Below are 13,658 nucleotides of genomic sequence, written 5' to 3' on the forward strand. Positions count from 1 at the left end.
GTTGGCTCTGATCCACTAGAAATATTTTCCATTGCAAACTGCTCCCCTAGACTGGATAACATCCCGTAGTGGAAAAATTGTGGTTTCCAAAACTGATCAAATTCAGAACCCATAAAGACTGATAGTGTAGGGAATCCAAGTATGGCTCTCCTAGTAGCTCCTGTGGTATGACCCTTAGATTGTGTCAAGGGAGAATTCATTTTGCTTGCTGGAAGGCCTAACATACAAGTCTTCTCTCTCATGGAGTTTGCAAGAGTTCCAAAAACAGGTGTCAGTAGTTAAAGATGTGTGTGCTTTACTGCAAGACCATTATCTCATTAGCAAACATGACATCACCCTCGGTATTTCACCCAGCAGTAACAGATAGAAGGTAATTGGATAAATTTCGGTTTAGAGGGAAAGAGGGAGAAATGTGCTCTTTGTTCTGGCCAAGGTTTAACCTTGTTGGTTAATTGGCAATTATTGGGTAGGCCAGCTTAAACCATAAATTAGGTTACATCAATGTTAATCATCATCTTCTTCACTTTTCCTATGCCTAAGATTTGCTTCTATTCTGCCTAAATACTGTATTGGAACTTTGCACATATACTGAAGATATCTAGTACCTTTCTACCTGCAAGTATTTCTTTCTGGTATGCAGACTTTAGTTTTGTTGTTTTATTGTGTATCTGAATTGCACTGTTGATTTTATGTTCACTGTTAGGTTTTTAAACCTTTGTTTTACAAGCTTTCTTTAAATAAAACATTAAAAATATAGGTTTGTCTGGAGTTCTGGACAGAGCCCACTGCTTGGTGTAGCTACCACCCTGAAGGCTAGGCTGGGTCTTTGACAGATTGTTACAGGGAAGTGGACCCTTGAAGTTTGTTTTAGCCTTCTGACACATTTACATATCAATCAATCAAGCCTTTATTGGGATAATAAACAGTAAAGAAAAATATAGCAAGAGAAAAACTGATAAAACCATAAATATACAAAGCTGAAAATAAAATGTTAAGTAAAGAGTTACTGCTGGCTTTTGATAGTTTCCAAAAAGAAATCTGCCACCATCACACAAAAGGAAGGATCTGGATTATCCAGCAAGTAAAGTAATCTAAATAAGTCAGGGAGATCAGTTAAAATAAAGGAGCAAGACTCACATACTTGGATATGATTTCCTTGAATCTAGAACAAGACAATAATTGATGGGCCGAAGATTCAACTAAGCTAGCATTACACAGGCACAATTCATTTGCCTTTTCTTGATAGTTAAATCTACCATGTAACAAGGTGGAGGGCGTAACATTAAAAATGGCGAGCAATATAGATCTCCTTTGAGCAGGGTTTATTAAGCAGTACAAGTAGTGAGCCATATGGCCCTGTTCAAATGGAATTGAAAAATACAGGGCAGAGCAAGTATTCTTGGCTGCTGTGACTAAAGTGGAAAACTCTCTATCCAATAATCAGCCATTTAGTTTTTTTTATAAGCTTCTAAGTAGGGCAAGGATCAGAGTGAATCCACTGGAAGTCCTTTAGAAACCATTTTCTTTTTGATTATGGAAAACCAGGGATTGGCTTGAATATCACAGAGCAAGTGACAGACCAAGGAATTGCAATCCAAGAGGTAGTGAATCTGCAGCCAGAATCTAAAGGCCCTCAGCCAAGTGATTGATTCCAAAGAGCTTTGACCTAGCTTTAGGCAAGGGCTGCAAAAGGCACACAATTTGGAAGTCCTGTTATCTTATGGAAAAAAATTGAACTGAAGAGCGTTCAAGGAGTAATTAGCAGCTTGAATCCAAATTGGGACTCCATAGAGCAATTTCGAGGCAACTTTAGCATTAAAAAACATAAGGGGAACAAAAGAACGGCTACAGCTGTAGAAGAAGCGTACAAGCACAGAAATACTATTAGATGTGGCTAGGAGTGCAGCCTTCCTATGTACATTTACATATCATGGAATACATTTCCTTGATACATTCATTTGGCACAGTTGGTTACGACAGTATCTACATCTCTTCAAGATGAAAACAGTGAACACCACAGAGGTCTAGTGATGCAACTGTAAAAAGGAGAAAGGCACAGAGCAGGCAGGCAAATATCAGAAACTGATTACAGTATCCTGTGAGGGGAAGTTGTCATAAATACATCAATAAAATAGATTTCCGAGGGTTCCTGAGTGGTGTGAACAACACAGCAATATTCAAGAGTGGGACTGATTTCATCCAGCTAAAAGCTAAAGCAGACATACTCCTATTAAATGCATACTATTTTTTATTCTTATTAGATTACCTCATATATCTCATGGTTTAATGTCTCCACAATGACATTATCACCTGACTGATCGATGCGGACTACAGGTCTCTCCAGCTTAACTTTGCCTTTGAGTTGTTCCATTATCTTTTCTGTAATTTGTCCAGAACCCCCAACAAACTTCCTCTCCTAAGAACAATAACAATAATGAAGATGGAAAAATACTGTTATCACCAGAGATAAATATTACTCCACAAGAGCCAGAATTAGATAGGTTAAGAGAAGAAGGAAATTCAGGGAGAGGTTGTAACAACACTCTACACAGAGGCCAACATCTTGAAGGAAAGGTGTCTTGAAAATCTGGACTGTGAAGCAAAGCAAACTTTAACCACCCACATAACAAAAAGCCAATTCAGTTCAAGGAGCTGTTCTGTATGAACTTCATAAAGCTCTGGATGCTCTTGCCTTTTAGGAGCTTCAATTAAAAGTTAAAACATGCTTGCTCAAAGTCAGTCAGCTGGCAGAATCCTAAAATCATCATGTGGAAACGTAAGTTGCAAAGGAGCTAGTATGCAAATATTTCACTGTCAAACAGATATATGGTGATACCAGCTTTGACAGCACTGATAACCTGTAAGGAATGGAGATGGAATTCAAATGACTCACCTACCTAACACATAATTAGTATGGTCAAGGAGCTGATAGTACAGACCATCAGTTTGGTGAGGTAAATATGCCCAAATCCTTCTTCAGATCCTTCTTCAAAAGGAGCATCATGAACATGATTTCAAGTACTAGCACACAATCCCTTCCTATTCTTCACCACTGCATGCAGCTTCCTCTGCTCAAAGTATATTAACTGGAAAGGTGATGCATGTTTACAAAACTGTACAATAGTTAAATGAAATTGAAACGCTTGCATCTTTTCGTGAGCAAAATGTGATGGGGGTTAAAATGCCTGTTTGCAATGTAAGAGAGACTACTCCAAGCTCACACTTAATTTTTAACTGGAGCATAAATACTATCCCAAGCTGAACACTTGTACACTTGCATCCCATTGGTAGACATTACCCAGTCACTATCCTGCACTTTCCAATGACATCTCATCTTTGAGAAGCTCAATTTGATGAGAGCTGAAGAAATTGTAATACGAGAAATTGTAATACGAGAACTACAAAATGATTTGAAAAGACACTTCTTAAAACTTACAGTGTGACCATCTGGTGTCATGGGAAATCACAACTGATACAAATGAAGAGAAAAGCAGAAGTATAACACTTCCAAGATATGAAGTATGAATATCTTTAAATAGGTTCTGTAGTGCTCTCTAAAGGTTTCTTCTCATAGCTTTCATATTCTCTAAAATATTACTTTTTAAATTCTACACTGATTGAAGAATCTCCCCAAAGATCCCTGTGATTCTGTCATCCAGTAAATAGTACTTCACTTACATGCATATTTAGCTTGAGGTGCTTGAAGAACTATTAAAAACAGAATAACTCCTAGTAACCATGGAAACCAAATCAGGCCATTATTACCACACAGGAAAAACTGCTCAAGACAATATGGTGGATGAAAGGTACAATCACTCTCATTTCAAAAGGAGCTTAAAGAAGAGATACAAAACACTCAGTACACAGTGTGTAACAGACTTCCCTCTGTGATACACCTCTGAAGATGCCAGCCACAGATGCAGGCGAAACGTTAGGAACAAAATCCACCAGACCACTGCCATGCAGCCCGGAAAACCCACAACAACCACTCAGTATTCTGTTTGGACTGAAAAACCACACTGGCTTTTTGCATATTGTACCTTCACTGTGATTAAAATTCTTCATGAATCAATGAAGTAAAATGACAAATCAGCTCCTTATAAACTCTAACAAGGAAAGTAGCATGTATTAACTTCATGTACCTGCCCACCGTTGCTTACAGAGAAGATTCTCGTTGTTCCTCCACACTGCTTGATGTACCACAGGAACCAGAGAGCAGAGACCTCATGTGGTTCAGAAGTGACATTGACGTTCACAAAGAGAAGAGCAAAATCTCTGGTAACTCTGCATGTAATCAGACAACTCAGTTTGTAAGGCAGACAACTCAGTTTGGGGGACACTGATTCACTTTGCTGCACTTTACAGTATTTTCATTTATTTACTTATGAGAATAAAAACTGGAAGAGCATAAAGAATATTTTCTCTTAATTAAAAAATTTCATTTGAATGTGCAATAGGAAAAAGGACACTTGCCACATCATCCACTAATTTTCAATACCATTGACCTATTCAGGTTTTAATGCTTCTGTGAGATGCCCGGATGTTGCTAATAGTGCAGTCTTAAAAAGAGTATTCCTTTGTAAGTCTACTGACTAAACTGGATTTAGAAAGTGTAACTTGGGCCCTTTCTGCACAAGGTATGAAATGCGGGTGCAAACCAGGATACATGATCCCGGTGCAGCCTTGGGGCCATTCGCACAGCTCCAGGAGGCTGGCCCCGGAGCCAACGCGGCTGGCAGATGCGCCTTCGCATGGAGGCACATTGGCTGTTACCCTACTTGCCTCTCCTGGTTCTGTAGCAACGCAGCTGGCCACGGATGACCCCTGCAGCTACACAGATGTATCTGACATCTGTGCTCTCCTGCATGGCCATGCAGGAGAGAGACGGGGAGGGCAAAAAAATAAAGTGGGCCCGAGTAACGCGCCTCCCACCGGGGCTCTTTGCTTGACGCCGGCTCCAACCTGGCCTTTTTAGAAAGAATTGCTGATAAAGCGATTGTCGTTTACGCCGGGTTGGGGCAGAAAAGCTGGGACAGACGTGATACAGGAGTGGGAACTGTGCAAAGTTCCTGCCCACATTGAGTTATATCCCATTGTTATATAGCGGTTAATGGCCTGGGCGGAAAGGGCCTCTGTTGAGGAATGCACAATCCGCCACAATCCGGGCTGGGGGGAGGAATCATCTTCAGAGGCAGCAAAGGGATGCACTGACATGTTTGCCTCCTCCACTGGTGCAAGAGGCTCCCATGTCGGTGGAGGGGGCAAAGGCATTGGTGGCTGGCCACCCCTCAATTCTGAAGTGCCGAAAGCTGGAACTCCAGGATGCCTTTTGGGTGGCATAAGTACATTAAGCCCTATGGAGGCTTTTCCAGCAGTGGGTTTAGGTTTTTTTTCAACAGAGTGCAAACTAAATGTAACTTTTATTTATGAATTAACTGCTTTATACTGAATCAGCTCAATGGTTTATTAACCCCAGTACAGTCTACTCTGACTCCAGTGTACTGGTTTGCAACGAGAGTCTTTTACTCACCAATCATGATGCCCACACACCTTTTTGCACTATAGAGTTCAAGCTTGTATATACTTCTCTGCTAGATGCAAATATTTCTGTTTGGCTCTCTATACTCATGGAAGTTTACTTAAAAGATTATACATTCAGAACTATTTAGAAACAAGTGTTCACAGGCTGGTAGTTGCTGGGCAGAGATGTGTTTCAGCACGAAACGGAAAGTACATTTACTCTCTATTTGATTGACATTCCAAATATATGCATTCCACCATAATATTGGTAATGTCTGATCTCAAGAGATGCATATACTTGCCCTGTGCTTGTTATTTTATATTTTTAAAAAACAGCTTTCATGCAATTACTTGCTTCCCATTATCTGATCCTGAACAGAGAAAGGTATTTCCAGTCATAGAGGGATTATTTCTGATGATTCACTCCACCCACTGAAGATCCCCACTTTGTTCTCTGTGTTGCTAATGATGGTCCCTTGTTCTAAGAACAATGGAGGGCACTGCAGTGGATTATAAGAGGAAGTGGGAAGTCCCACTCCATAAGCTCTGTTCTGTTCAAGAACCGCACAGGACACAAACCAATATGCTTCAGCTAAGAGATGATGAAAGCAGACTTTACCATCTTGTATATATAATGCTTAGAAAATCGTTTAACTGAACAACAAAACAGTCTTCCCCATTTGCACCATTGACTTTTTTGCCTATTTTTAATTTCTGTGATTGTTGTGGCTCTTTGCTTTCTCTTTCTAAGTATTTAGAATTTCTTTGAGTCTGTGAACTTGAAGCTGGATACAAACTTATGTCAGAATCACAACTGAACAGAAACATTTCCCATTACATCCTCCTCCTTTCCACAACTCCTGTGTCCCCCAAAGCCAGTGCTGAGAGTTGGGGACCTGGCCAGAATCACCATCCTACTTCTATTAATGAAATCTCCATTTGTACAACTTCACATCATTTGCAGGAGAAAGAGACAGGGCAATTCCTGCCATCCCCCCCTTCACTGCAACCTATCCTATGCCACATGTTCTACAAAGTCCCCTAACCTCCAGCAGCAGCATTTCTGGAAAGGGGAAAGCTGATGAAAAATTGTTTCCATTACAGCACAATGTGATGGAAATGCAACATTGTGCCCAGCCCAGGATGTACATGTCACTGGCTGCTCCCACTTGAGGGAAGAGGAATCACGAGGAGATCTTTAAAGCACCATGCAGCAAGCTAAGAAAGCAAATACATTAAAATAGAATTTCAAACTAAATAGATCTACTTTGTCCAGCAAATTTTGTCAATTAGTTGTTTCATGGACATTTTGTCCCATTCTTCTGCATGTGGGGCATCCCAGGGTGCTTCAACAGGAATCTAAAGAAAAAGAAAAAATATGTGGCCGTTCACTCAGTTCTGCATATCCAGATGGTAGGTGATTGCCAACCCATTGCATGCCAGTCTTTTCACCATTCTCCATTTTTTTCACACCTGAATTGTGGTGATTTAGCATGCATACATACAAAGCACACACACACAAACATAGCAATGCAAACTATTAATCAAGTACATTTTTGGCTATGAATTGGCTCAGTTATAGCCTCCATCTTTGAACAAAATGGATTTCAGACCCTAACCCTGTGTAGTTTGCTGTCAGAAATTGTGACATCAACTGAGACTGCAACCATACAACAATAGGTGACTGTTGAGCATTCCTTGAGGAATATTAAAATGCAAGTAGCTGTAAACACTGCAAAGGCACCTCTTAATAATGAAAGAAAACTTTCATTCAGGGAAGCAGTGTTCCTAAAACTTGTCCAGATGGATCCTGACAACAGAAGACCCTCCCACCAGATGAACTCAAACTCATCATTGGAAGCCTCAGAAAGCACTATTGACAGCTGACCAAGCACAAAGATTGACAAACACATGCCTGATAAACAACTGAAGCTCTGACAAGCCAGAAGTCCAGTTTCATGATCAATAAGAAGTGCTCAGACCAGCATATTGTTTGAGATACTAGGGTGTTATAGAGATGGCACAACATTTTGCCTATGACTATCTGAATGACATCTATGGTGTACAGAAACAGGGCGAGGGGAAACTGCGCCCGGGGCGTGCACCCTGTGCCCTGCACCCCTGCTGCAGCGTCACCTGCCCCCGCCCTGCAAAGCCCCCTTGACGGCCCGGCCACACCTTCGTCACTGCTCCACCCAAGCCGTCGCACCCCCCGCCCTGTGGGCACTACACCACTGATTGTGTATGACATGTGACTTAGATTAGGGGCTGCTTCAAATGATGGATGGGTGACAAAGCTGACTGTGCAGAAATTTAACTAATTGTATTTCATTATTACACAGTACTATGTGCCTACAACTAAGAAAAATGTAGGTCAAGAATGATTTTCACAAAGTCCACATAAAACGGTGGAATTACCTGACAATTTAATAGCACCATATATATTACACTAGGAGATTTCAGTTATTTATGATGTTGTACTTTCTGCTCCTTGTTTAGTCCTTATAGCTGCTTCAACAAAGATTCAATATTTTATCATGCGAGCTTTTAAAAAAACACTTGTGAATATTTGATGGGTTGCCCAGCTACATAACTTCCTTCATAAGAGAATGAACATATTCTTAAGTTCATGACTCCTAGCATACCTCTTTCCCCATTTCATCCATGGTTCTCCAAAAGTTGTTAAAATCCAGATACACAAAAGGATTCCACACTGAAGGAAAGGCACCCAAAAATGGATAGGATTTTCCCTAAAACAGACAAATATAAAACATGCATGCACTTGTGTTTCCTCAAGTATTCTTCATAAGAACAAAAACAAAAAACAACCCACACTTCTTAGATTAAAAAAAATTCACACACATACCCCGGCACTACAGTACCTGTTCTAATAGTATCTGTTGATCGAGAAAATACATAATGATAAATAGCTACTTACTCTTCCAAGCCCCTGTTTTTAGACCAAGGTCTTGAACAATAAGACCATAAAACTTAAATAAGACCCGTATCTAAAAAACACCTTGACAAACTATTTCAATAAGGTTTTTAAATGAGAATTCTACAGTTGATTGCTGGCTGCTGAACTGAAGCCACCGACTCTTGAGGCGACAATAGCAAGGTGTATGGACTCCGGGAAACTAGGCAAAGTGCTTATCAAAGAAAAGAATAAACCAAAGAACACACAAGAAGACAGGGAAGCTAAATTTTATTTATTTGTTGCATTAATACTCCTAAGGGGGATGCAAAGCAGCTTGCATTTTTCTCCCTTCCAATTTTTTCTCATAACTATCCTATGAGGTGGGTTAGGTTAGGAGTTTGTGACTGGTCCAAAGTCACCATCAAGCTTCCATAACAGAATTGGGATTCAAACCTGGGTCTTGCAGATTCTGTTCTCACACTCTAACCACCACATCACACTTGCTCTCATATTCTTTTTTTTCATCTTTCTTTCATTTCTTTCATCCTTCCTGCCAAGCAGGGGGAAAAGGTCGCTCATTGCCCGCTCTCACAGACAGCGTAGGTTATGGGATCTGCTGTGCAGTGACTATGAGAGGAGGGAAAGCTCTGCCTTGAAAAGAATTTTCCTTCAACATTGGGCAGAGCACCAGTGTATAATTGGCTTTTGATAGAGCTTGCACTTTGATTTTAAAAAAACCAGCTGGAACAATTAGACTGGTGTCATCTTCTATCTGATGCCAAACAAATTTGATCTGGGTTTACTCCTTCAAGACCATTTGTCTGCAATTAGTATCTATACCTGCTTATAGTTCCCTCTTATCACCAGCTCTTCTTCCTGGCCTATTTAAATGCATTACCCATTGCTGATCTGTCAGGAAGATTTTCTAACACACATGTTCAAAAGATTTGTTTTTGCAGTCCCAAGGTACCTCAAGGTGCAGTCTCAAGGTAGAATCCTAACGAGATTTTATTTGCATGAAAAATTCTATGGTGATTTAAAAACTTCTCTGATTACTTTCCTTCTTATAACTTTCCCCAGCTGTTTGGAGGACTACCACCTACTTAATCTTCTGTGTAGAAATTGAAATCACATATTTCCAGCAGTTGCTAAATATATCTCAGCTGCACTAAAAATTTGCGCTTTTGTCATTAATTCAGTGCCTAGTTAAATATGCAGTGATTATGTGTATATTTTAATTTCAATTCAATATTTCATATTATCAATTCAATATTTACTTTTTCCTAAAATCTGAAAGTTCTTTTTTGTCATATATTTCAATTATCATTGTATTATTTTGTCTCAAGGCCTATGTGCTATGTAGGCTTCCTTAAGTAAATGTTATGTAAATTCATTACTAGAACACGGATAATATAAATAAGAATGTATATTAAGCTTTCCATATGCAAAAAACCCTACTTGAAATATATGCTTTTTACACAGCAAGTCATCCACAAAATGCTTTCCCAATGTAGAACTTCCTAAAAGGTAGATATAGTGGATCAAATTCTTACATTTACATGCAGGATACTTCTCTTAACTATATCCACTTTGTATGTTTCTATGCCAAGTTCTTTAGCCAGTCGCAGAATTCCATTCTGAGTAGGTCCTACATAGGCTCCACCAACATCAACGTAGCTCACATGCTCATTCTGTCAAAAGGTAAACATTGCATAAATATTAAAAGGTGGCAGAGGGATCCGCACAAGAAAGTCACAATAATTCAGTCAAATGTGACCAAATCACCACAAAGGAAGAGTCGTTTATACTAATGCCTCATCAGCTTCCACAGCTTTGCTTCATATCCGATGGCTAATAATATTTGCAAGTCAGGTCTTAGTTAACCACAATGCAACGGCGGAAAAAGGAAATTTATAGATCTGAGATATTATGATTTCATATTAAACCATCTTTATTTTTTATTCTTTTATTATTTAGATTTTTATACCGCCCTATCCCTGAGGTCATTTCATTTTGAACCAAGTCATTTCATATTGAACCATCTTGTCGGGTAAAAGTTGTCAAAGGATAGTGACTTGCTCAAAGATAGCCAGCTAGTTTTGAAGACACTTGTAACTGAGTTTTTGTCTTCATCTTCATGCCCAACATTCTGTCCACTGAACTATGCAACTGCTTGCTGCAAGACTGGGAAAGGTATTGCTGTATGTAACTAGTAACACAGCAGCAACAAACTTTTTGATAATTCAGTGATCTGCAAGAGTTTCTACAATAACCTGTTTTCTAGCTGGGACATGGTGAGCAGACTGACTCTCAGTATACATCCCTGCTCCATTAGCAACTGGCAGCAACTGTGCTTCATTTACAGTTTTGAAGAGCAGAAGTGCACAAAAGCATGGATCTCACTCAGTCACATCTGAAATAAAAGCAAAATAACAAACTTTGTTTTTATTTGCACATTTCCAAGCAATCATTCTTTGGATCATGCTTATAGCAAGCAACAGAAACTAAATATTTTCACCCTCCAGGGGAGAACAAGATAAATGTTATATGTTCATGTTTCACAGTTACTAGTTTTTACCAAAAAATCAAGGATCAACTAATGTTGAATGTTGCATTGCTGAATGCCAGATGCTGACCTTATTCAGATTTTGAGGAAATGTTCAGTACCACTGCCCTTTTACATACACATTATAGATGTTCTCAAAGACTTGAAAGGGAATTATAGTCCTTTTAACTAAGAAGTTTTTTTTACAGTATTTTCATGATCTTTTTTTACAGTATTTTCATGACACCCAGCTCTTGTTCACAATGGAGGGCAGCCCGACCTCGGCCCCTGATGCTCTCCAGCGTTGTCTTGATGCTGTGGCTGGTTGGTTGAGTGCAAGTTGGCTGAAGTTGAATCCCACTAAGACGGAGGTTCTGTGGCTGGGCCGGGGGGAGTGTCCGGTGGCCTTTGGCCTGCCTACCCTTCTTGGCGAGACGTTAAAATTAACTTTGTCCGCCAAGAGCCTGGGATCCATCTTTATCATTGGTGGTCCAGGTCACCCAGACAGCCCAGGCAGCTTTTTACCATCTGCGGCAGGCACGGCAACTGGCCCCGTATCTCTCCCATTCTGATCTGGCCACTGTGATCCATGCCACGGTCACCTCTAGATTAGACTACTGTAACTCGCTCTACGCGGGCTTACCTTTGGCCATGATCCGGAAACTGAAACTTGTACAGAATGCGGCAGCCAGACTCCTTTCCGGAGCAACAGCAAGGGACCGGATTACTCTGGTCCTATACCAACTGCACTGGCTGCCGATTGAGTACCGGGTCATGTTTAAAGTTTTGGTTTTGACCTTTAAAGCCATTCGCGGCCTTGGCCCTGCATATCTAAGAGACCGTCTCTCCCTATATCGCCCTTCTAGGCCCCTCCGTTCATCGGAGGCGGACCTACTAGTGATCCCTGGCCCCAAGGCGATCCGGCTGGCCTCTACAAGGGCCAGGGCTTTTACGGCTCTGGCCCCTACCTGGTGGAACAGGCTTCCAGGTGAGATCAGGGCCCTGCGGGATTTACAAAGTTTCCGCAGGGCCTGTAAAACGGACTTGTTCCGCCAGGCATTTGGCCAGCCGGGATGATATCAACTGCAACAAAAAGCAAACATCTGGCCTCCCGTGGGTTCATAAAAGGGGGAATAGAATAGCTGAAGCCATCTTTAGTCTAATATTTTATGTATTTTAATTAATTTATATATATGATGTTTTAACTTTTTATTTTGTTGGAAACCGCCCTGAGCCTTCGGGGAGGGCGGTATACAAATACAATAAATAAATAAATAAATAAATGGTCTACTCCGAGGACTGTTTTAGAATCCTTTGTTTTTTGTGCTTTTATGCCCTGTTTTGTTTATATGGAACTGTTTTTATTTTTTTTATTTCATTGACTTGTTTTGTTGATATTTTATTATAGTAACTGGTTTTTATTGACTGATTGTCATTTTCTTGTTTGGTTTTACTGTTTTATTTGTGAGCCTCCCTGACCAGTTGTGGAGAGGTGGCATATAATTTTCTTAAATAATCTCCATCCTAAAATTCTCTTATTATTGGGTTATTTAATGTTATAGTGTTCTCTTGACTTCTACTGAACTGGTTGCTAGTCTAGTAACAGCTGTAAAAGCACGCATCTTTGGAAATCTATCTACACTTATTTTGATTGACAAGTTCAAGGAAATGACGTATATAAAAACGATTTATGTTAAAACGATATACTTAGAAAAATGTAGTTTGTTTATCCAGTACTGAATGAAAACATCCAGGTCTCTGTCAATCAATACAACACAGTTATTTGATAATATTCTTTGTGTTATATATTTTGTTTTAAACAAAATAAATTGTTACTTACTCTTACTGTGAATGTTCGACCTCCAACTCTATCACGAGCTTCTAAAACCACAACACTAAGTCCAGATTCAGATAACAACTTGGCTGCTGACATACCTAAAACAAAGTTGAAACAAGTTATTTAAAAATTATTTGTTTTAACATTAGTACCCTCAGGAAGGCAAATTCACCGGCACAATCCTGCACTACTCCCATCGGTGAATTAGCCCCCACTTTGGATGAAGTTGTAGCTTATGTTCATATCTACATTTAGAACATTGTTCTTTACATACTTCCATCTTCCAGCCTAACTCTGGTAGCCATTCCTAACATAGAACAGGAAGTGGCATCGCTCATATCACGGGAAGACATTTTTGTCCCAACAATATTCTTGTATAAACATTAGGCATTGTCACACAAAGTTAAACATAAACTTTTAACCTGGAACATATACTTCATTACCTCCCTTTTTGATAGTAAATCTACATTTTATTAGTGAGACATTGACCTCACTCCATGAAGCATTGACCTAAGATGAAGTAATTCAAGGAATCCTTGGCACAAGGGGATAAGGTTCTGTACCTAACATGATCAAACTACTTGGTTGTAGTTCCAGACAAGTATGAGAAGAAGTAACAAAACAAAAGAAAAATTTGACAGTTTCTCACCCAAAGACCAGTATTCAGAGATGAATTGTTTTGCCACCTTCTACACAGGTTGAATTTGACCCTGGTCCCTTCTAGGACGAAACCAATTATATTACACTGACATAGTTTATGCCAACACTTTGGCCCTATCTTTACTCCAATTTTTTATTTAAAACATTTTGATGCCACCCTTCCCACCTGATCATTGTCC

General features: G+C 39.8%; 1 protein-coding gene across 2 annotated transcripts in view; it reads right to left on the reverse strand.

Annotated features, from left to right (window-relative positions):
• LOC125431848 (amine oxidase [flavin-containing] A-like) overlaps nucleotides 1-13,658 on the reverse strand; it is a 39,404-nt gene that overhangs the window by 14,423 nt on the left and 11,323 nt on the right. For both annotated transcript variants that reach the window (XR_007244344.1, XM_048495019.1), the window contains exons 2-7: nucleotides 12,823-12,917; nucleotides 9,991-10,128; nucleotides 8,166-8,270; nucleotides 6,788-6,879; nucleotides 4,143-4,284; nucleotides 2,267-2,416 (exon numbers count right to left, since the gene is read on the reverse strand). Coding sequence is in view for 1 of the 2 variants with exons in the window: in XM_048495019.1 (XP_048350976.1) it covers nucleotides 2,267-2,416; nucleotides 4,143-4,284; nucleotides 6,788-6,879; nucleotides 8,166-8,270; nucleotides 9,991-10,128; nucleotides 12,823-12,917 (722 nt within the window). In the remaining variant the exon portion in view is untranslated. The remainder of the gene's footprint in view (nucleotides 1-2,266; nucleotides 2,417-4,142; nucleotides 4,285-6,787; nucleotides 6,880-8,165; nucleotides 8,271-9,990; nucleotides 10,129-12,822; nucleotides 12,918-13,658) is intronic.

This window comes from Sphaerodactylus townsendi, linkage group LG04, assembly GCF_021028975.2.
Source record: "Sphaerodactylus townsendi isolate TG3544 linkage group LG04, MPM_Stown_v2.3, whole genome shotgun sequence".
Lineage (NCBI taxonomy): Eukaryota > Metazoa > Chordata > Lepidosauria > Squamata > Sphaerodactylidae > Sphaerodactylus > Sphaerodactylus townsendi.